We start from the raw sequence: 25,301 nt of genomic DNA on the forward strand, positions 1-25,301 counted from the left end.
ACCACAATTTGCATAATATTTTAACGAAATTACAGCCAACCTGTAGTATAAGTGTTCTTACACGGCACTAAATTCTCCGATTTTGGACATAATGTAAATATTAACAACTTCAAATTGGTGATAGCTGCACCATGGAAATGTCGGCAGCTCCTTTCCTTATCACCACTTCTTGGTGGTGGCGCTAGGGTTTAGTAGCCGTGATATACAATGATTAGCAACATGACAAAAACACGATGAGTACCAAATGTGACTATAAATGCACGTGTACGAAAACGATAAAAACCAGTAGACTGAAAAAACTAAGCAGCATTCCATGTACGCGAATATCAGGAACCCATATTGTACCAGATAACTAAATTCCTTGCAAATAAATATTATGAGTAAAGGTCTAAATCAAAATTAATCAAAAGAAAAAAAATAATGCACCGCAGCACTTATTGAATATAGGCCAATACTACTTACATATTTATTTAAGGTATTGGACCCGTAATAGAGTACCTCCTTTTAAGGAGTATTCAATTTCTACCATAAACCTACTTTAATTGAAATTTTTCAGAGGGTGTGGATTCAAGCCTCGCTGGGACCAAACTTATTTTCCTTTTTATTTCTAGTAAGAGTTTACATTTTTCAAGACTTATTTTTTATTCATTGTACAAAAGTGGAATTTTTTATTTGATAAGTTATTTGCTGTTCAAAGAGAATTTACCTCTGAAACAGAAGGGGCAGAGCTAGACATCTTTAAAAATACTGTGTTACATGCGGTAAAAGTTCTCTATTATGCCTTTACTCTTTAAATTACTTATTGTGGAAGAAATGTAGGTAGGTTTTACTCATCAGTCTGCCCCAAGGCTATTTCTAAATTAAGTAAACAAAATTTAAAACAGTCCCACTGGACTCGGCCTTAAGTTTTTAATGTTGGAGTTAGAATTCTGTCTCATTAAATCCGTTTACTTGCGGCACCCTAGAACAAATGATATTGGCAGTTTTATTTTGTGTTTTATAATTGTTTACTTATAGTTTGGTGTTTCTTTTATCAAAATTGATGATATAACAAATTCTCTGCAAACGTTTTGGAGAGTGGCAATCACTTTGAAATTTGTCGCTAATTGAGCATGAGGAAATACCATAAACTATACAAAATTTATAAAAACGGCACGGTAAAAGTTGTTTAAAGATTGTAACACAGTGCGAAACATGGTCAGTTTTAAAAATATACCAAGCAAAAGCCATTTTTCAAACATTACTATTAGGGGTCCATTATCTTTATTATATCTTAGAAAAGCTTGTCAATATTACTAGTATAAATTAAACTACGTCGCCAAGTGATTTTATTCATTTGAAAAGTGATTTTTTATTCATTTTAAACAACTCGTCTTGAAGACAAGACTTCTCGTGTGATTTTTCAACAATAGTCCAGTGTAAAGTATGTGTGTCTGTCTGTAATGTCAACACCTACACCTACATTTTCTTATATTTAGCTCGTTTATTTAAAACAAAAACTAAAAAAACTGTGGTAGACATCTGGTATGTGGGAATGGTCGTGGATAGAACTCCCGATCTCTGTAACAGAAAGAACAAGTGAATGAAGTAATGCCATGCAATACAAAGTCCCCTACTGGAAGGCACCTAATTTTCTCTACTGCAGTATAACATAATGAACTGATATCTGTCAATGATGTATAAACAATATTGTACTATATATACAATATGTTATAACAAAACACTTGAATTAAAATTTATATATATAAAAACCTATAGTTGTTTTCATATTGATTTTTTTTGGCTGATTATAAAAATGTTATCATGTAAGTTATTTATAGTAACAACAAAGGGAAATTAATCTTTCAAAAAAAAAAAAAAAAAATCTATATAATATAAGTCCACAAGAAACTCTTTACCAGGTAGAGATAGGTCAAAATACACCTAAAAATTGGATGTAACATGCATGCTGTACCACAGAAAAGTGGTCTCGATTTTTCTCTATCGCCAGTAATAAAAAAGTTACAATAAAATCTATTTATAGTAACAACAAAGGGACGTAATTCTAAAAACAAGGGTGCCTCATGGTGGTGAACATTTGGTCCAAGTTACATCAAAATCCCTCCATGCATGAAGAAGAAATGTTCCGTACAAAGTCATTCTTGAATTTGACCTTTGACCTCTAAATATGACCTTGACCTTAGACCTAGGGACCTGGTTCTTGCGCATGACATGTTGTCTCATCCAGGGGAATATTTGTGCCAACTGATATCTAAATCCTGCTTTGCATGACAAAGTTATAGACCGGACAGGAAAAAAATCCTCTTGACCATTGATCTCAAAGTGTGACATTGACCTTTAAGCTAGGGTACTGGGTGTTGTGCATGACTCGTCGTCTCATCATGGGAAACATTTATGCCAAGTAATATTGTAATCCCTTGATGGATGACAGAGTTCTGGATCGGACAGGGAAAAAACCTTATTGACCTTTGACCCCCAATTGTGACCTTGACCTTTGAGCTAGGGGTCTGGGATTTGCGCACGACACGTCGTCTCATCATGGGAAACACTTGTGCTAAGTGATATTAAAATTCCTTAATGAATGTCAGAGTTATGGACCGGACACGAAACAGACCCTGTTCATGCTATGTTAACATCTGACTGCTAAGTGTGACCTTGACCTTTGAGCTAGGGGTTTGAAAGTTGTGCATGACACATCGTCTTATTATGAGGTACATTTGTGCCAAGTAATATTAAAATCCCTTCATAGATGGGAGAGTTATGGACCGGACAGGAAAAAAGCCTTGTTGACATTTGACCTCAAATTGTGACCTTGACCTTTAAGCTAGGTGTCTAGGTTTTGCACATGACACGTCGTCTTCTCATGGGGAACATTTATGCCAAGTAATATTAAAATCCCTTCATGGATGGGAGAGTTATGGACCGGACAGGAAAAAAGCCCTGTTGACCTTTGACCTCCAATTGTGACCTTGACCTTTGAGCTAGGGGTCCGGGTTTTGCGCATGACACGTCGTCTCATCATGGGGAACATTTGTGCCAAGTAATATTAAAATCCCTTCATGGATGACAGAGTTATGGACCGGACACGAAATTGCGGACGGACGGACGGACGGACGGACAGACGGAATGACGGAAAAGCGCATTCCTATAGTCCCCGAAACTGGTTTTCAACCAGTAGGGGACTAATAACCTCATTATTCAAGTGGCCCTTTCTGTTTTGTATAATGGTTCGCCAATATGAAACAACGCATGCGGCTACTAATTTTGATTGACAAGTCAACATTCATTCCATTCTACGCGTTGGTACTATCACGTGACAAGCGTACTCTAACCGAAATAAGAGAACAGTTTCAGAAAGTTCAACATTTCCCTACAGTATTCTATATGTAGGCGGGACCTAAGACATGTTTTCTTACTTTGAGTACAGCTTATAGTCATGCCTCTTCCTCGATTTAAGAATATTACAGATACAAGTGAACATTTATAATGACTCTGCAGGTAAACCATGATACAATGAATGTATAGCGGACGCTCGAACTTTGGAGCTACATTTTATACCAAGCAAAAGCCATTTTTCAAACATTACTATTAGGGGTCCATTATCTTTATTATATCTTAGAAAAGCTTGTCAATATTACTAGTATAAATTAAACTACGTCGCCATGTGATTTTATTCATTTGAAAAGTGATTTTTTATTCATTTTAAACAACTCGTCTTGAAGACAAGACTTCTCGTGTGATTTTTCAACAATAGTCCAGTGTAAAGTATGTGTGTCTGTCTGTAATGTCAACACCTACACCTACATTTTCTTATATTTAGCTCGTTTATTTAAAACAAAAACTAAAAAAACTGTGGTAGACATCTGGTATGTGGGAATGGTCGTGGATAGAACTCCCGATCTCTGTAACAGAAAGAACAAGTGAATGAAGTATTGCCATGCAATACAAAGTCCCCTACTGGAAGGCACCTAATTTTCTCTACTGCAGTATAACATAATGAACTGATATCTGTCAATGATGTATAAACAATATTGTACTATATATACAATATGTTATAACAAAACACTTGAATTAAAATTTATATATATAAAAACCTATAGTTGTTTTCATATTGATTTTTTTTGGCTGATTATAAAAATGTTATCATGTAAGTTATTTATAGTAACAACAAAGGGAAATTAATCTTTCAAAAAAAAAAAAAAAATCTATATAATATAAGTCCACAAGAAACTCTTTACCAGGTAGAGATAGGTCAAAATACACCTAAAAATTTGATGTAACATGCATGCTGTACCACAGAAAAGTGGTCTCGATTTTTCTCTATCGCCAGTAATAAAAAAGTTACAATAAAATCTATTTATAGTAACAACAAAGGGACGTAATTCTAAAAACAAGGGTGCCTCATGGTGGTGAACATTTGGTCCAAGTTACATCAAAATCCCTCCATGCATGAAGAAGAAATGTTCCGTACAAAGTCATTCTTGAATTTGACCTTTGACCTCTAAATATGACCTTGACCTTAGACCTAGGGACCTGGTTCTTGCGCATGACATGTTGTCTCATCCAGGGGAATATTTGTGCCAACTGATATCTAAATCCTGCTTTGCATGACAAAGTTATAGACCGGACAGGAAAAAAAATCCTCTTGACCTTTGATCTCAAAGTGTGACATTGACCTTTAAGCTAGGGTACTGGGTGTTGTGCATGACACGTCGTCTCATCATGGGAAACATTTATGCCAAGTAATATTGTAATCCCTTGATGGATGACAGAGTTCTGGATCGGACAGGGAAAAAACCTTATTGACCTTTGACCCCCAATTGTGACCTTGACCTTTGAGCTAGGGGTCTGGGATTTGCGCACGACACGTCGTCTCATCATGGGGAACACTTGTGCTAAGTGATATTAAAATTCCTTAATGAATGTCAGAGTTATGGACCGGACACGAAACAGACCCTGTTCATGCTATGTTAACATCTGACTGCTAAGTGTGACCTTGACCTTTGAGCTAGGGGTTTGAAAGTTGTGCATGACACATCGTCTTATTATGAGGTACATTTGTGCCAAGTAATATTAAAATCCCTTCATAGATGGGAGAGTTATGGACCGGACAGGAGAAAAGCCTTGTTGACATTTGACCTCAAATTGTGACCTTGACCTTTAAGCTAGGTGTCTAGGTTTTGCACATGACACGTCGTCTTCTCATGGGGAACATTTATGCCAAGTAATATTAAAATCCCTTCATGGATGGGAGAGTTATGGACCGGACAGGAAAAAAGCCCTGTTGACCTTTGACCTCCAATTGTGACCTTGACCTTTGAGCTAGGGGTCCGGGTTTTGCGCATGACACGTCGTCTCATCATGGGGAACATTTCTGCCAAGTAATATTAAAATCCCTTCATGGATGACAGAGTTATGGACCGGACACGAAATTGCGGACGGACGGACGGACGGACGGACGGACAGACGGACGGACGGACAGACGGAATGACGGAAAAGCGCATTCCTATAGTCCCCGAAACTGGTTTTCAACCAGTAGGGGACTAATAACCTCATTATTCAAGTGGCCCTTTCTGTTTTGTATAATGGTTCGCCAATATGAAACAACGCATGCGGCTACTAATTTTGATTGACAAGTCAACATTCATTCCATTTTACGCGTTGGTACTATCACGTGACAAGCGTACTCTAACTGAAATAAGAGAACAGTTTCAGAAAGTTCAACATTTCCCTACAGTATTCTATATGTAGGCGGGACCTAAGACATGTTTTCTTACTTTGAGTACAGCTTATAGTCATGCCTCTTCCTCGATTTAAGAATATTACAGATACAAGTGAACATTTATAATGACTCTGCAGGTAAACCATGATACAATGAATGTATAGCGGACGCTCGAACTTTGGAGCTACATTTTGTACTTGGGAACTGTGACGTCATCAAATCAGTTACGGTACCGTGACGAGATTCGTTTCACGTTGAAATGTATGTAGTTACGTTATTTTCCTAAAAATAAGAACAATATTTGGCGTTGATATTTTTATCAAACTCTGATCTACATTGATGTTCAATGCACTATGAACTGACTCAATGATCAGAAAACAACACTAAGAGTCCAACTACGGGAAAGCAGCTCAATACTAAAACTGATGTAATGGTTGAATAGATATATAAGAATATTTGAAGAATAGACTGTTTAAAAGCATTATATTAGCGTTCAAAGCTTGACTAAGACTCTTCTTTAAGATTGAAAAAATGTGCAGAGCCAGTACTGAATTGACTCCATGATCCAAAAGGAAATAATTAAAGGCACCGAGTTCAGACAAGACGAGAAATATCGTAAGAACCAGCTGGCTGCGGCAAAAATAATTAATACGATATTTGATATTGTACCAGTTGAACTAACTTTTAACACTGTTTTTTTTATTATATCAATACTGTATTCATGTTGCAACTATCATCAGTTCACACTGAAATCATAAACATAAATCTTCTTGTATCATGGTGTACCTGCAGTGTCATTATAGCTGTTTACTTCTATTTGTAATATTCTTCAACTGAGGAATAGGCGTGGCTATAAGCCGTACTCTTAACTAAGTTAGAGAACATGTCTTAGGTCCCGCCTGCATATAGAATACTAGTAGCTGTATGTTGAACTTTCTGAATGTTGAACTTTCTGAAACCGTTCTCTATTTCAGTTGAGTACGCTCGTCACGTGAAAGTACCAACACTTAAAATATAATGTTGACTTGTCAATCAAAATTAGTAGCCGAATGCGCTGTTCATATATTGGCGGACCATGGTACAAAACAGAAATAATAAGGCTATTCTCGTAAACCCCTACCCTTTCTATTACTTTTAGTCCTACTATCCAGCTGAATTTTAGCATAATATTCATTTAAAGATTTAAAGAGCGAGGAAGAATTTTGTTACATTGCACAAACTTTGCATGCGATGAAATTAAAGTTTAGATTGAATATCTTAAGCTCTGAAAGGCTATAAATCTTATGTCAATTGTGGTGGACGGATAGCTCAGTGGTTTGCACACTGGCCTTCCAATTCTGAGGTCGGGGGTTCGATCCCCGGCAGCTACTCGGGAATTTTCAGAAACGCTTTTCAGTGTTTCCCACCCAACTAGAGGTGTACTGGTCAGGAACCCAGACAATCCTTGCGTGTATCAGTGCTGTCTATTCGTAACGAGCTAGGCTAAGTTAGCCGGACAAGCCTGTATCTGATTTCTGATCTCTCTGTCGTGGGGGCTTTGTCTCACTCTGTCCCTCTGGTCAGATCGCTCTGTGTCTGTACTAGTAGAGGATGTAAAGCGCCTTTGAACGTGAAATTGATCATGAAAAGGGCGCTATATAAATCTGGTATAATAACTCATTCGTAACAACAACAACAACAGCAGCAGCAAAAACTGAAACGCAAACAAACGACTTACAAAACTAAATGTAGATTTTTAACCTGCTATATATTTATGGTCACATTGGAAGCTTCTTTATATTCACAGAAACGTCTGTAAAGCTCATTCCTTTGGTGTGCTGAGTCATACTTATGGTGTTGCTGCTTTTAAAAAAGTTTATAGTTGGTAACGTATTCAAAGCGACAGAATAGAAAGCGTACACCTTTTGTCGTTATCTAATAACATGTAAACTCCTAATAACAAATCTATGCATTGTATGAAAAGTAATTAAAGCCTACGCCAAGCTGTGTCTTTACACAATATCTAAACACCCAAGGCGTATCTAATGAGAGCACCTGTTGCCTTAATATAATGATTTTTTGTTCAGCTTTCATTGTAAAATAAACAAGAAATGACACACAGTCCAGATTATCACGATAGACGCCATGCCGGGTGTTTTGTTATAAAATACTGTCTTAATCAAGCACCGTTTAAATCTCTAATTTCATAAACAACATGTGTTGCTATTCATTTGATCGAATATTACAAAATGCATAGAATGTTTATGAAATGTACAATTATGCATCGTTCAGCGGATATAAGTCTATAAGAAATCTTCGAGTGCATTGAACTAAAACTAGAATGACAGAATGAAGTTTGTGTCCAATATGGTGTTGCACACAAAAGCCCCAATTTTTGTTGATTTGATTTCTACGTTACGTAAGGAATGGCATGCATGAAACATGTAATAATTACATGTCTGAATATCTGATATGATATCGTTACTGCAGACCTGTTTGTGCTTAACCAACTTCAGGTGCAAGTACAATTTTAGAAAGGTGAATCCACTGACTGCTTCATGCTTAGCTGTCCAAAATCAAACACTTATTTTTTATCCTGCAAACTGTTCAGTCAAAATGCTCAGACATATCGGTGGTTCTGATACATGCACTGATTCATTGCCGTTCGTAGCTTTTCAATAAAATAGAATTAGTCTGATTACATGTAATCAAGAACAAAGGACCAACATGGCAAGTCACGTTTCAACAAACCGAGACCAGATAAAAGTATGGTATACATGCCTCTGTCGTAGGGAGGCAACCATAAAAGAACGAAAAAATATAATATGGTTATCATAACAATACTAATTCCCTTTGATAACGTGATTCCCGCGCAATAGATAAAATAGCATATCATATTGCTTATGCAATACTTGACATTGTCAAGTAAATATCGATATTTGTTTCATTATGTGTCCAATAAAGCTTAGTTCGTTAAAACAGCGCCGTAGCTACACTGAGGCAAACTGAGGCAGTTGCCTCGGTTAAAATTTGAGGAGCCAAAAAAAAAGTAAAAAAAGTCGACCTATCACACTGATGAAAAATTCAGTTATAGAAGTTCAAAAAAGTATATTAATATCATTAGAATATATCAGAATATCATTTGCCTCATTACATCATTGGAGCAAGGTGAGGCAGAAATTCTAACGGTCATATTGATAGCCTTGAACTGCTTGCAAGGCCCGGATCAAGGGCCCAGCCGAGGGGACACGTGCCCCCTCCCCACCCTTCATCTACTAAATTGGCTCATCAAAACTGCACCCAATTATTTATTATTATTATTATCATTTTTTGAAAATAACCAAAAACTCACAAGAGGCCGCTATTTCATACCAATATTTCAAAAATTTCGAGTGGAAGAGCCCCCCTGACCCCACTTAAATGAGGAGGAACCCATATGGTACCGCAAAATTTAGACCAAAAATTCACTAGAGGCCATCATTTCGTATCTGTATTTCAAAATTTTCCATAGCCCGAACTTAAATGCGAGGGAACGCCCAAATACCTTAAAATACAGACACCAAAAAAAAAAAAAAAAAAAATGCACCAGAGGCCACCATTTCATACCTGCATTTCATTTCAAGTTTTCCAGGGCAAGAGCCCCCTGACCCCCTAAAATGATGAGGGGCTTTCCTCTACATTGCTTAATAATTTAGACGAAAAATGCATCATAGGCTACCATTTCGTATCTGTATTTTAAAATTTTCCAGGAAGAGAGTCCCCCTGACACAACTAAAATGAGGGGGAGGCCTCCCCAAACCATAAAATTTAGCCAAAACTATGCACCAGGCCACCATTTCATACCTGCATTTCGATTTTTTCCAGAGAGCCCGCTGACCCCTCTAAAATGAGGTGGTTCCACTATAGTTCCTCATTTTTTTAGACCAAAAAGTCACCATACGCCACTACTTCGTATCTGTATTTCAAAATTCCCAGGATCAGAACCCCCTGATCCCCCTAAAAATGAGGAGGTTATCCCCTTCAGTACCTCAAATATAAAAAAATAAGCTTCAAAGGCCACCATTTTATACCTGTATTCAAACTTTTCTAGGCGGACACCCCTGATCCCCGCTAACACGGAAAGAGCCCCCTCCCGTACCTACCCCCTCTCGGGCTTTAAACTAATAAACTACTATATTTTTTTCTTAAAATATGAAAGTAACTGTGATAAATATGGCTAAAAGGACGATTTTTACTGTGATATAATACAGTCGGAGAGTGCTCCAGAACGCACCAGAGACGTCCTGGGGGAAACAAATTCCAGGGGGCATGCCCACGGACCCCCTAAATTGCCTCGGTTAAAATTTGTGTCTGGCTACGGCACTGGTTAAAAAGCCAATATCAAATCATTTTTTCAATTATTTTTTTTTTTTTTTGGATAGACTATTTGAAGAATAGGTACCGTCATTGAACCCGACCCGGCGTCTGCGTACTGATTTGGTTAATTTTTTATATGTAAGCTGGTATCTCAATAACCACTTGTGGGAACTGATTGAAACTTCAAATACTTGTTCATTGTAATGATGTAGCATGCAGTGTACAGGTTCCATGACACTACTTTGTATTTTTACAATATCATGCCACTTTTTCAACTTAGCAATTTTTTGGTTAAATTTTTAGCTAGTATGTAAATGCCCACTAATGAGAATGGATTGAAACTTCACACACATGTTCACTGTGATGATACAGGTTCCAGGACTCTAACTGGTATCTTTACAATATTACGCCCCTTTTACGACTTAGCAATTTTTGTTAAGTTTTTGTATGTAAGCAAGTATTTCCGTACCCACTTATGGAAATAGATCAAAGCTTCACACACTTGTTTACTGTAATGATTTGACATGCATTGCACAGGTTCCATAACTATATAGTTTTACAGGAGTAAAACCCCTTTTTCGACTTATACATTCATGCAATTGACAAGGCAGTTGGTTTTTCCTATCCATTTTCAATTTTGTTCCCGTAGTACTCGTTTCTTTCTTTGATGTTTTGTGTATACACATATGCCTTTCTATAACATATGTTAAAGGTCCAATACTAAGGAAAGTGAACATTTTAATTTCTTTTAAAAAGCACAGAAACTATTTCATTTTATTGGAAAATGAAAGTTGGTATGTAGAAATTCGAAATAAATCGCAGTATATGTACAATTACTTTTCTATGAAGTATGAAGAAAGTTAAAAAGACCTGGGGGTCATTCTGTCGATTCATTGAAATTTCAACATAATACACATACATTACTTTGAGTTCCAAAGACCTTCTGTAAATTTTGACCTGCCAATCATCATTATTTAGTGTCTTGCAGAAGTCTATGCACTGGCTATGAAAAAAGTTGCCAACTCACTTTCCCTTAGTAATGGACCTTTAATTATACACTTTCAATTTATTTGTTTAGTACATAGGCTACATTTAAACTAATATCATTTTTGATATGATACTAAAATTTTAAAATGCAATATCGGCTTAAAATATTTCTTTGTCGTTGTGCCAAACAAAAAAAAGAAGGATTCTACTTTTTATGCAAAAAACAACAACAACAAAAAAACCAACAACAAATAACCTACACAAGTCAAACAAAAGAAAGCAACAAAAACACGAAAAGTTTCAAAAGTGGTGAATTCCCTGTGCTTCATTTAAATCTATTTATAACCATGTTTGTACTTTTAATGGAGTTTCCACTTTTTCTATTTTTGTAAACATCACGTTAACGTTTGGGCACAGTATCTTGATCTATAATGTTGTTTCGCCAGACCTGGATCCCATAAATGTGATCAAGTCTAGCAAAATCCACGTGAGCAGACATCACTTGCACCTGACCAGAAAAAACTCCAACACTGTACATGTTATACTCTAACCCTAGGTATACTATAAGAACTATGGTCATGAACGGAAACATGTTCTAACGTATTCCAATTGCACATTTCTCACCTAAAACGCACAGTGCGGGAAATATGTACCATGCATACTGTAATACTACAATAAGTGATAATCTTCCATCGTGCACCAGTCACATGTCTCAGTATTTCATGTCCAGTCTTGACTAAACGTATCCTTTAGTTTTTTGTTTACTAACAAAAAGGTTTTCATATCCTACTCCTTGAAATAACCAAACATAATAAAATCATAAATTCTCTAATGTGGATTTAACATATTTTGCCAAATTGTTCTTATTTGGGATTTTTTGCTGTTTATTGTTGCTTTTAATTATTTTAACCAGTATTTTATGACTCTGACTATTTTATTACATTTGAGTGGCATCCTGCCTAGTTCACCATATATAAAGTTATTTTGTGTTTGTAACTTAACGCTTTAAAGGTATCTTGTATATTTCTATTTTCATAGAGTCATTTATCCCCAAGACTTCACCTCCATAATTTAATATAGGTGTAATCAGTTTATCAAAAAGGTCAAGTATGTGTTTAACAGTAAAGTCAGTGAATTTTTGTAAATAACTTGTACGTTTAAAGGTTGTTTTAATGCCTGTCCTGACATTGCATCATATGTTTCTGAAAATGTGCCACCTGTAATAAACACTATCCTTAAATATGTAAATGTTTTAACAATTTTATTTCCATGCCATCATATAATATTGTTAAGCCTCTTTCTACCCTGCCTCCTTTTTGAAAAATCATGACTTTAGTTTTTCTTGCATTGACAATCAGCTTCCATTTATCACAGTAGTCTTCAAGAATTTGTAAGCCTTCTTGTAATTCGTTAACAGTTTCAGAAAACAGTACTATGTCATCTGCATATAATAGAATAAAAAGTTTAACCATCCCTATACTTAGTCTTTTGAACCCTTTTAACATGAAAGTTTCCTCTAAATCGTTTAAATAAATCGAAAATAGTAAAGGGGAAAGACAATCTCCTTGACGTACTCCTAGCGTGCATATGAAACTTTCACTTAGTGAACTTTGTATCTTTATTGACTTTAGATCTTTATACGTTTAAAATTTGTCCTCTTACTCCTAGTTTAATCAATTTCAATCAAATGTTTATACTATACAGACACAGTAGACGGAAGCCTGTGGTTCTTTTGCTACAGAACGTTCTAGTGCTGTGCAATCTGTTTTACTTTATATAAAACTCACAATGGACACCGCCTTGGAACTATCAGTAGTGAAGCACCATCTGGAAAATTTTAACCAAAGAATGGTGCAACAAATCTCACGTGTTAGCTTTAGTTTTAAAAGTCTTCTATGTTCATAACTTGAAAAATTCAACGCCCTAAGCGAGGATTGAACCCTCATCGGTGACAGACACATGATTCGAAGCCAGCGACCTTCATCACCTGGTCGTGGAAGCCCCTATAAGCCTTCTGAGAACAATTGTATGTATCTTTATACGCTTTGGTGTAGCATATTAATGCTGCAGAAACTGGTTTCACCACGGAGTGTTATTAATGAAACAAACTGAAACGTTTGATATAAGGAAATGAGTCGTGGTTTGGGGGACGATGGTAGACCATACGACAGCTATTAACCTGCACTGATCACGTTTCTTTTTAGAAAAAAGAAACACGTTAAGAATTTTACAAATTTAATTAAAATATTAAATTAAGTTATATCTTTAATTTTCTTTATATTATTATGAGACACGTAAAAATGGTATTTCCATCGAAAATTATCATTTTCAGTCTTAGACATAAAGTTGCGGTGATTTCAGTTAATAGTGTTTTAGCTGTACTGATAAAAATATTTAAGTTTTATATTGATTACAGCTTTCAAGACCTCGATGACGTAAGTTATATTTTTTTATTAATTAAAGTTAACAGTTGATTAAGCTGGTAAAAGATTTTAGCCATTAAAAGCTGTCGGTGAAGTGTCTTAATACGTCGTTTTGCATTGATTATGCAATAAAACGCAGGTGCTGAAACAATGGAGTCAAATACTTTCCATATCCATCATCTTTGTTTTCAATTGAAAAACCATTTATTCCTTACCTAACAACAGCACGCAATTGATTTGGAACAAGTTCTTCATTACTGCTGTTGCAGCATTCCAGCCTCCTCTTAAATTCCAAGATCTGTAATGTAAAACAAATAAAATAAGATCCCATCAACGAGTGAAACCGGCAGAGTTATCTATCTTACCTTATGTCGTTAAGTTTGATTAGAATAACTAGATACGTAAAAGAATAAAGAAATTCAATAGCGCGAGAAAACTCAATTTAATACAGTTAGCAATTTATGACGTGAGATCCATCGAAGTATTACCTTTTGAGTTCAACAAACAACATAATGTCAGACTAGGTTTGACTGAGCCTGTTCTTGGGAGGCAATGAAATGTGCTAGCAAAGACACAAAATTTAAGATAGTCGTAAAGAGAAAAAAAAACAGATATTCAAAAATGTGATGAAAACTTTACAGACAGTAAGACGGAAACTAGAAAAAAGAAGAGACAAAAGGAAGTAAATATGTTTCAGGGGAACTGTCATGTAAAATTAAATGAATCTCTTCCTGTCGGATATGTTGGTTAGTACTTGTGAAATATAATAGTGCTTTCCTGATCAGAACGATTTGGGTTCCCAGATATCATGTCCAAGTCAATATCGAATCTCTGTACACTGTTCAAGTCAATATCGAGTTAAAGTCAATATCGAATCTTTGTACACTGTTCAAGTCAATATCGAGTCCAAGTCAATATCGAATCTCTGTACACTGTTCAAGTCAGTGTCGAGTTCAAGTCAATACCGAATCTCTGTAAACTGTTCAAGAAATTGTTACGACAGGCAGAAAGAAGTGGACACTCAAAGAAATATTGGAAGTTAGATTTGAGTCTTCTACAACAGCATAATTGAGTGGCAGATATGTTTTTTTTTAGGAAAAAGGTGATAACTAAGTGAACTACATTTAGCACGGAGCCTGGAGTTCCCTATCACCAAAGTAATAATATGACGGAGTTTTTTTTTTTTTGCTTAAGTTGATTCTAAACGAAGATACCATATGAGAGTTACGAATTGCTGGTGCCACCAATAGGTTCCACTCTCAAACAGCGATGGGTAGAATGAAATTATAATACGAAGCGGCGCTAACAGGAACGACTAAATATCTTCAGAATTTCTAAGATTATAACATAGATAACCTCGGACAGGGACAAGAGTGGATAGGTAGGTGGTATATGATTAGACATAATTAGTTTGTGTTTGTATCGTCTGTGTGAGAGAGTTTCCAATGCTACTTCTCGATACAGATTTTCCAAAGAAACAAGGCTGGTAGCAGAGTGGATGCGTGCAAATTCATTTTATATTTTGTCCAGTAGATCAAAAATAGTACAGTTACTCCACACCACGTCAGCGTATTTAAGGATATGTTATATAAAAGAAGTATATATTGTTTCGAGAGATCGGTGGTCAATAGAACCTTAGTTTGCGCATGCTTTAATTCTCTTCCATGCCTTTTCTACCACGAAGCTGATATGAGATGATATGTGATTGCCAGCATCAGTCATCATTTGGCAGGAAGATTCCAAGATCAGGTACGTATGTGCTGATTGTACATATAGTAAAGGTATATATATATCAAAACTAACTTAGGTGTTATGCAAACGTGTCTAACAAATCACTAAAGGGTAGCGGTGTTCCAGTGGTTAAGGTTTCGGTCGCTCAACCTTGTGGTTGTGGGTTCGAGCCCCACTGTGGTCACGGTCATGCCTTCTCATATGCCACTAGTACTGGTTTTTCCAGGATGTGGATTCGAGAGTGGTTCAAATAAGCTTGAAGCTTTCGTCACAATTGAGCTAAACAAATTAGTATAAACTAAACTAACAAATCACTACCAAAAACGAATAGGTCAACACTGAGTGGATGAAAAGGTTCTGGTTTTTCTTTTGACATTGCGTATGACATCATTCGTCCTCCACTTCCGATTGATGTGAAAACGATGGCAGCTATATGCAGAGAACATGTACAGAATCCAGGAACACCGGTTAGGTTAACAGCCCGCCGTTTCATAATTGAAATACTGTTGAAAAACGACGTTGAACCCAAAACAAACCAACAGACAAACAGACAAAACAAAATAGTGATGTCCAGCATCTTCAACAGAATATTTGCAATAGCAAGTCGAGTTTTCTCTAAAATAATTATTTAAGCGTAGATGAAGAACTGAAAAATTGTTCTGGTCCAAAAATACTGGAAGTAATCATTGGCAGATTAATCCCTAATACACGTAGCAGTAGCAAAACACACAATGTGTAATATAATATTGCGCTGATATGATATATATATATGTTTAGTAGTGGACGATTGTAAAATGTCATAATAATGTTTTGCAAAGTTACATGCAGTATAATCCTTTGTCTTTCGCTTGTTTTGATTTTTAAACAAATAAGAAATCATATTGATTTAAAAAGATATAATAATCATTAAAAATGTTTCCATATTAAATGACTACTGACGTCTACTTTCGTAGTCTTAACAACAGTGAGAAGTTTTTTTTAACAAGAATTGATTCCAAAACCAGTCAGAAGAAATCTTTCTATTTGTAAATCATTTATTTTATGGTATTGGAATAAGTCATTGGAATAACACTAATATTTTAACAAATTAGTGGCAATATAATTTTTATTTTTCATCGGTATGAAAGAATGTCGGAAATTCTTTGCGAAAGACATTTCAATAATTTCTTTTTACTTCCTATAGAGGAAAATTACCAACCCATATTATTTTGATCTAAGCAAAGGGGTTCATTGATTTAAGATATTTGTATCCCATACATTTTTTTGCTATTTTTAACTCATATATGCTTTTCAGTATTTTCTTCCAGATTAATTTAGTTAGATTGCAGTCTTTCTGTTCAGTCTTACTATGCAATTATATTTTAAATAATTACTAGCATGTTATTTGTTAAAGTAAATGTTTTAAAGGCTTCTTATAATTATTAAAGATAGAATGGTTATGTGCATATTCGTATGATATATGTATTCTTTTATTATGCATGCAAATAGATGAAACATAGATAGATGAATAATAATAATAATAATAATAATAATAATAATAATAATAACATGCAAATTCGATGAATTGGTATCTCCCGCCGAAAGGGTTTGTAGTGAGGAATGGCAAAAAAATATATCCGGCAAAAAGTTAAGGATGTTAATAAGAAGCAAATACTTCAGTTAAAATCAATTTAACAGAAAACAAATGTTTAATTAACGAGTACATAATAAATGTATGATACTTTGATCCTGACTAAAGAATTTATTTGGAATGAGATATGCTTACTGTAATAAGCTTAGCTTTTAAAATTAAATGCAGTTAATTGAAATGTGAGCTTGAAGTTTAACTGGAACGAAATATTGTCTTTGAGTGGTTTGGAACCAGGTGTTGCTGTTTAACATGTACATTTGAACTTAATAGAACAGATGTCCTTACGAGAACACAATCAAGTAAGATATCTTGAACATGGCTGAGGGCAAGGTTTGTGCAGTCACAATTTAACATGTTGAAGGTTTGAAGATTTTTTAAAAAAAGAAAAGGAATGGAAATATATATATTTATGTGTGTGTATATATAGATATATGTATATATTTATTTTTTTCGGGTGTGGGGCGGGGTGGGGCTGCGGGGGAACGGGTGAGGGAACAAAATTTCACATGTTGATTATAAATATTGATGGAAAATTAAAAATGAAAAAAAAAAAAAAAATGGGTGAAGTGGGGTGGGGGCAGAGGATGCATGATCAGTGGTGGGCATGACTGGGTGGAGGAGCGAGGTAGGGGAATGGTACAACTTGCATGTTGATAGATATTCACGGAACGTTTGAAAAAAATCTAAAATTAGGAATGAATTTTTTTTTTATTTATTATTAGTTTTTTTGGGGGGTGGGGGTGGGGGGTGGGGGTGGGGGAGGGGGTAGGGAGGGGAAGGGGGTGTGACCAAGGCAAGTGGGTGACCAGATGTGGGTGCGCAACTTCACATGTTTAGAATAAATGTTCATAGAAAAGAATGAAAGAAATTTAATGAAATTCTGCCAAATGGTAAGTTTGTTATGTACAAATCTCAATCTCGTCAATCTAAGTTACATTTTGAACGTCTTCTTGCAAAGAACATTAAATCTGATAGTAAATCCTTTTGGAATTACGTGCGTTCACAGTCAAAAACTCATAGTGGTATATGCGATTTGAGAACTGAGGATGGATCATTATCAAATTCTGATCGACAGAAGGCAGAACTTTTGAACTCGTTTTTCTCAAGTGTTTTTACCGATGAAGATTTGGATAATGTTCCAGAACTTGAAGATAGGGGGTTCATTGGCCCATTAATTAGTATTAACATGGATGCATCGCTTGTAAGGAAGAAATAAAATGCTTTAAAAACCAATAAATCTCCAGGCTTGGATCAGATTCACCCGTTGTTTTTAAAGGAATGCAGTGCTGAGATTAGTGACATAGTTTCCAAGCTTTTTACAACTTCTTTAGAGACTGGGGTTTTACCAGATATATGGAAAAAGGCACAAGTAACTCCAATTTTTAAGAAGGGGGATAAACATGTATGTGCGAATTATAGACCTGTAAGCTTAACAGTTATATAATGTAAAGTTTTAGAATCGTTTGTTCGCGATGCAGTTATGAAACATATGGAAACCTTTGATCTTTTTACAAAGCAACAACATGGGTTCAGGTCAAACAGATCTTGTGTTACTCAGTTATTGGAAGTAATTGAGGAATGGTCAGATATCCTCGAAAAGGGTGGTGATCTGGGTTGCATATACTTGGATTTTGCGAAGGGATTTGATACTGTTCCATGTAAGAGGCTTCTAAATAAACTGTATGCTTATAGCATTAGGGGTAATGTGTTAAGGTGGTTTGAATTTTTTTTTTAAATAATCGTCAACAGCAAGTCCGCGTCGGTAGTATGCACTCGAACTGGGCTGCAGTTAAAAGCGGTATCCCTCAGGGCAGTGTTTTAGGCCCAACATTATTTCTGATTTACATTAATGATTTGCCTGAGGTTGTTGAAAATATTGTAAATTATTTGCTGACGACACCAAGTTGTATCGTGAAATAATAACTGACACGGACAGACAGAGTATACAGTCGGATTTATCAGCTTTATTAACTTGGTCAGATAAATGGCAACTAAAATTTGATGCCGGGAAATGCAAGTGTATGCATCTAGTGAAGAAGAATAGTGGCGCATGGTATTATATGTCTGATAGCTCTGGAAATACCCCTATTGAAAATATAAAAAAAGAAAAGGATTTAGGAGTAATCTTCGACGACGAACTCAGTTTTAATGAACATATTGCACAAAAAGTGAAAAAAGCCAACCAGTCTTTGGGGATGATCCGTAACACCTTTACTTCATTGGATGTTGATATTTTTCTTCCTCTTTACAAGAGTTTTGTCAGACCTCATCTTGAATACGCAAGTGTAGTGTGGACCCCAAAATTTAAAAAAACAACATTATTTAAATTGAAAATGTCCAGAGGCGTGCTGCAAAACTTGTGAGCGGAATGAAGGACTTTACATACGAAGAGAGACTTAAGAAATTAGGCCTGCCCACATTGTATTATCGACGTGAACGAGCTGATGTTATACAACTTTTTAAGATAATGCATGGATATGATAAAGCCTATATTCCTAACATAAAGTTTTCAACATCTACGTCTACAAGAGGACACTGTTACAAACTATCTAAAAATCACGTAAACAGTCTAGTGAGTCAACATAGGTTTTCCAACAGAGTCGTAAATAATTGGAACAATATGTCCCAACAGACAGTAGTAGCAGAAAACGTAAATGCCTTTAAGAGTGCACTAAACACAGAATGGAAAAATAAAGATAATAAGTTCACCCTTCAGTAGAGTATGAAAATATTTCACCGTCCTTAATGTGTGCGTACATGTGTAACATAACTTTTTTATTGTGAATGTATGATTTAAATTGGGCCAACACGAGTTTCAACTCAGAAGACGGCTATCAACATCAAGGTAAAAACCTTTTAGACAATTAAAGGGCACTAACTCTGAAGTTACAAAAGAAATCCGTATGAAATTGTGTGTGCACAACCACATCATAGTGCTCTAAATTCTGTTCAAGTTTCAAAGTATCAAAAGTTATGGTGCAGAAATTGCCATATCTATAGATCTATAGTACCCTATATAGTTAACACTAGAAACTTCTAAGGGCCATAACTCTGGTATTACTTGGGCAATCTGACTGAAACTTGATGGGCCCCATAACCTCATACTTCACATGTTTACAATAAATGTTCACGGAAAAGAATGAAAGAAATTTAATGAAATTCTACCAAATGGTAAGTTTGTTATGTACAAATATGTGGATTTTTATACAATTAAAGGGCAATAACTTTTAATTTACATATAAATCCGAACGACCACATTATGGTGATCTAAATTCTGTTTAAGTTTCATAGTTCTAGGTCAAATATATCAAAAGTTATGATGCAGAAATTGCCATATTTATTTCCTAGATATGGCTCCGGACGGACAGAAAGACTGACGGAAGGACGGACGGACGGACAACGCCAAAACTATATCCCTCCGACTTTCGTCGGGGATGATAATATATTGGGGCGAGAAGCAGATGTCGGTAACTAAGGTTTTAGGATTTTAATTAGGAGAGGTCCTATTTCTGATTTTATCGTAACATAATGTCCATGTATTAATATTTTTGTTCTTAAACTTAGTTCTGTATGTGTATTTGTAAATTGAACAATTTAATTAACATTTTAATAACACGGATTTCTAAAATTGATAGGAACAAATGGTGGCAATAGCGCTTAGAATTTGTATTCTAACCAGTCATAGTCAATCCAGTGGGTGGTTTATTTATTTTTTTCACAAGTTTTGCCAGTGACGTGGATGGACGTAATATTTGTTGGCGGCGGAACCGAACATGTTCTTGTCCGAGTTTAATACAAAGCACACTTTAATCGCAATACTTTTATGTAACATCACACGGCGGCGAGAAGTATTTTGACTCGAAATGATATATAAATAATAATAAAATCTATATAGGCCTACACACAATTTATTTCATTTGGAAGAATTAAAATAAAAACTTTTCTTTGGCAGTTAGATTTTATACAGTTCAGATATTACTTTTGAAATGACACGTACAACGCATACATTGATGCAGATGCCAAAGTAGTAATGCTGGGATACAACCAAATATTAGGCCAGGTTCTGTAACACTAAAGACACGATTTAAACTGCAATGCGTTTAACTGTATTCATAAAAAAAACCCCGAACACTTTCAAGGAAATATAACTGAATTTTACTTAAGAAATAATATCTCTCATTTAGTGATTTGTCGCTGAATAAATCATTGTTCAGCCCGAGTGATATAATAATACGCATCTGAACGACAAACAATGATTTTACTTAAGAGCAAATCACTAAATGAGATATATTATTTCGATTCTAACACGTTATCAAGGACTTTAAAGTACATCATTGACGGCATTCATTAAATATTTGCCCGTTTTCAATCGGTTTCTTTTTCAGCGCGCCGTTATGCCGTTTGACGCTATGACGTAATAATTTTGACGCCAGAACAGTGAACTGTTGTATAATAATTCACTGTTTTCAGCCGTCTTTGTTTAATAGGAAAATGAATAGGATCGTGTTAGAATGTAATTTTGAAAATTATGAATGAAACAAACGCGTGTTCATTGGCATTCTCAAATTGGCTTGTATAGAAAAAAATGTTGAAAAATATCTAAATGCAGATTTTTATTTCACTGTTCTATATTTCATAAAGATACCTTTTTATCTACAGTTAAAAAATGCATTCATTATTATCAACACATTTTCTTTCGATTGTTCCTCATTAAAGTGTACTTAGTTTTAGTTTCTTCTTGTCTATTCAGCTGTGTATAAATCATATGACAATTCTATTACATCATATTTTGGTTTTCCTTCTTCATTTGTTTCATTTTTATGCCTTATCACTAGTAGTAACTATCTTTACTATTTACATTTTTGGTTGCGGGTTTATCCCGCTACCAAAGTTAAAGTGTATTTCTGACAATCATAGCATCTTTATTTTATTCCAAATCACATCCAAAGGATGTTCATGTGCTACACAAAATAGTCCCATTCATGAACAATGTGGATGGATTATCAATGAACAAGCAGTTCTTATTCAACCTGTATCCACTCACACTGACCATTTACATTATATAAGATCTATCCATGATAAGGTATTCCAGCCTATAGTTACATCACAAGCTGGGTCAGGCAGAGTTCATCTTAGATATGACACACATTAAATTTGTATTTGTTTCTCATTCATGGATATTCATAGACTGGCATTTAAACAGGAAATAAAACTACCAAAAAACCCGCAACCATCAGATATTTCAAGGCTTTGATTATATATTTATCGTCATGTTTCCTTTACTCTATTTCTTTTATTACAAATATTTAATATGGAGATGTAATTACAATATTGTTTTTTTTTTTAAATGTAATCCAACGCTTTTCTATTTTTTACGGCTTTTTATTACAAATAACATTTTTTCTTTTACCACATTTTCATATTTCAATTTCTGATGTTGCCTAGAAATTAAATTCTTTTCATACTTCTACATACTGTGAATGCTACTATGTATTAGATTGTTCATAATACTTTATTTTAACCCCTGTCCTATGTTAGGTAATAAGGAGAGAACTTTTCAATCATCATATTAGAAGACCGTATGTCAGACTGGCTATAGCCAAATACGTAATCCTCGTTAAATAAAGTTTTCATTATTTTTTATTATAATTAAAATAAATAAATTTTATATTGTTTATAAATACAATCAGATCTCGACATGAAACAATACACTTAAGCCAAATTGTGTCTCTACTGTATTAATTGCTAATAGTAAAGAAAATTAAGAAAAATGTCACAATACCTTGAAATTGCCGCTAAGAAAAAAAAACACAACTTTAATATGAATGTCCGATCTGTTATTTACACCTTCACTGAAGCTCCTTTTTCCAGTATTGCGCGCGTGCCTAATTGCTTTTAAAACAGTTTAATCAAATGCATTGAATGGATAGATAGTGCAACATATGTTTTGCTTCTCTTTAAGAAACAAGCAAAATGTGCTGAGGTGCATGTCATCAGAACTGTTGTTTCAACGTTTTTCTTTTCTCGTTATTACAATACATCAAAGCGGCATTTACATGCTGCTGTTATAATATTTAAGAGAAAAAAACCTTGTGTCGCGGGTTTTTTCTTACCATGTTTTATTGTCATTTGTGTGAAGTGAAATATTTTTAAACTATTACAATGACTGACAATAATGGTGGCATATTACGTGCAGCATTATAAACATTTTGTAATAATTTTGAAAAGAAAGTTCATTATCATATATATGATATTCTGTGTAATATTACCTATTGCGGCTAGTCCTTTAATTTTCAAAGGGATAGGATTCAATATGATGCCAGGTCTTTGTGTTCTTACGTACATTGTAAGAAAGATTAGGTATCCCGGGTTAATCATGAAACAACTTTATGACATTTCGTTAAAACGGTCTCTTTAATAGCTCAGTGTTCAGACATTTTTATATAACTCGTTGTGTTGAGACGTTCTACATAACAAGAATTGAGTTGAGTGACTTTTATGAGAAAAAATCCGATTTATTGATGTGCTTTCTACATGAAATATTTCTTCACGGTAATGGATTTCAATTCATCATGATGTAACATATTTATTCCAGGTTCCTCTGCACTTAAGTAATTAAAAGATAGAATCAATATATGACACCATGCAATTACAACTGTTCAGAAATGTCATTTATTCAATTTGAATAGCATGAATACAATCTGGATAAATTCATGGTGTCCAATCTGGATAAATTCATGGTGTCCATTTCAAAAACCTCATATACGGAAGATCAAAAAATACTTCGAGAAATCAATTTCCAGTCCTGGGTCCGTTTTAAAAAAGCCTATATACAGGAGAACAAAGAACACTTCAAAAATTTAATTTTCATTTATAGAATAAGTACGATTTACTAAGCAAAGGGACTTGATAAAGACATGTGTTTATTTCAAAAGGGTTATATGCCATTTCGTAAAGTTTATGCACAGAAGATTAAAAAAAATGCTTAACCGTATTAGGACAAAATGCTTAAGTTCAATCCATAATGATACTTTCAGTTAGTCTGAGCCAGATCATTTAAAAAGCTGTTATTTGAGCAATCCAGACATGGTTCATATAAGAATTGTGCATTACACAGCATTCTGTAAAGCCTCAAAGGGCCATAACTTCTAATACATACATAGATTTTACATCCTGACTTGAAGCGCAAGTTCACTTCAAAGTAATGAAATTTCCGTAGGTTTGGGCAAATTTCCAAAATCTTTGGAAAAATGACGCGGATAAAAATTTCCGGACTGTCGAAAAGGTAAAAGAACCGACGGACAAAGCGGCTCCACCCCACATCCCTCGAAATATTTTCGGGAAAATATAAAAACGGATGGCCATTATATACAAAGAAATATCAATAAGACGCGTACATCAACAACAAATATTTTCCAAAATACAGTAGAAAGTTAGAAACAGCAACGTCTTAATTTGTTTCTGTTCTCGGGTACATTGCAGGAAAGATATGTTTGGCTGTATTTCCGATAATTTTATTACTACTGATGGATAATAATAGAATATTAGCTAATCTGTTTATACATGCAAAATAGTAATAAACAACGTCTTATTTTTTTTGACAGAGGAAGTGGAAGACACTATAGGAAATGAAATTCGGATTCTACAATGTCTGAACACAGTATACACGTCAGCACCAACAAGTCCTCCTCTTTTGGTTTTAAAATGAAAATGTGAACAAAGCCTAAAATGAACTATTTCTTACCTATGTAGACAATTTCTAAATACTTTTAATATCAGAACACCGTTTTCAATGGTTTTTTTGTTCTGTAAAACAGTTTGGACTGCCTTGTTATCACGTGATTCCAGTCTTGTTAATACTTCATTCTTTTTGCAATATGTAAATATATTTTAAACAATACAGTGAAAATTCAAATATTACACTACATTCAGATTGATAATGAATTCGTTGAAATACAAATGAGTACAGATTTCTCTCTTACTGTAACAGATAAATATAGCGCGATCAGTAAATTAATTAATTCATTCATTCGTTTATTTATTTATCTATTTATTTATATATCTTTCCATTCATTCATTTATTCAAGTCCCATTCTTTCACCTTAGAACAATTATTCATGTATACGAATGTACAAACACTTCGGCATTCTGCATTTGTTATGTAAAATAAGTTTCTGTAATGGCCGAACGATGTCGTTTCTGTAATGACCGAACGGTGCCGTCTCTGTAATGGCCGAACGATGCCGAAATCGCATAAAAGAATACGCAGCCGCTCAAAAATTGCCGATTGTGATTGCGGGTCACGAACTTAATTATTTGGGACTATTATCTACCCGAATATGGAAATTTAACAATAAAAAAGACAAACTCAAAAATTAGAACATCCAGTGAAAATACTGCTGGTGTATAAGATATATCAAATGACAAGTTTAACAACAGTTAATAAAATAGTTTGTCAGAAAGGTAATTTTAC

General features: G+C 34.8%; 1 protein-coding gene across 1 annotated transcript in view; it reads right to left on the reverse strand.

The window, feature by feature from the left end:
• The window catches only part of LOC123560993 (uncharacterized), a 164,841-nt gene that overhangs the window by 138,113 nt on the left and 1,427 nt on the right, over positions 1-25,301 (reverse strand). The window contains exon 2 of the mRNA XM_053552200.1: positions 13,683-13,765. Coding sequence (XP_053408175.1) covers positions 13,683-13,722 — 40 coding nt within the window. The 5' untranslated portion in view covers positions 13,723-13,765. The remainder of the gene's footprint in view (positions 1-13,682; positions 13,766-25,301) is intronic.

This window comes from Mercenaria mercenaria, chromosome 10, assembly GCF_021730395.1.
Source record: "Mercenaria mercenaria strain notata chromosome 10, MADL_Memer_1, whole genome shotgun sequence".
Taxonomy (NCBI): domain Eukaryota; kingdom Metazoa; phylum Mollusca; class Bivalvia; order Venerida; family Veneridae; genus Mercenaria; species Mercenaria mercenaria.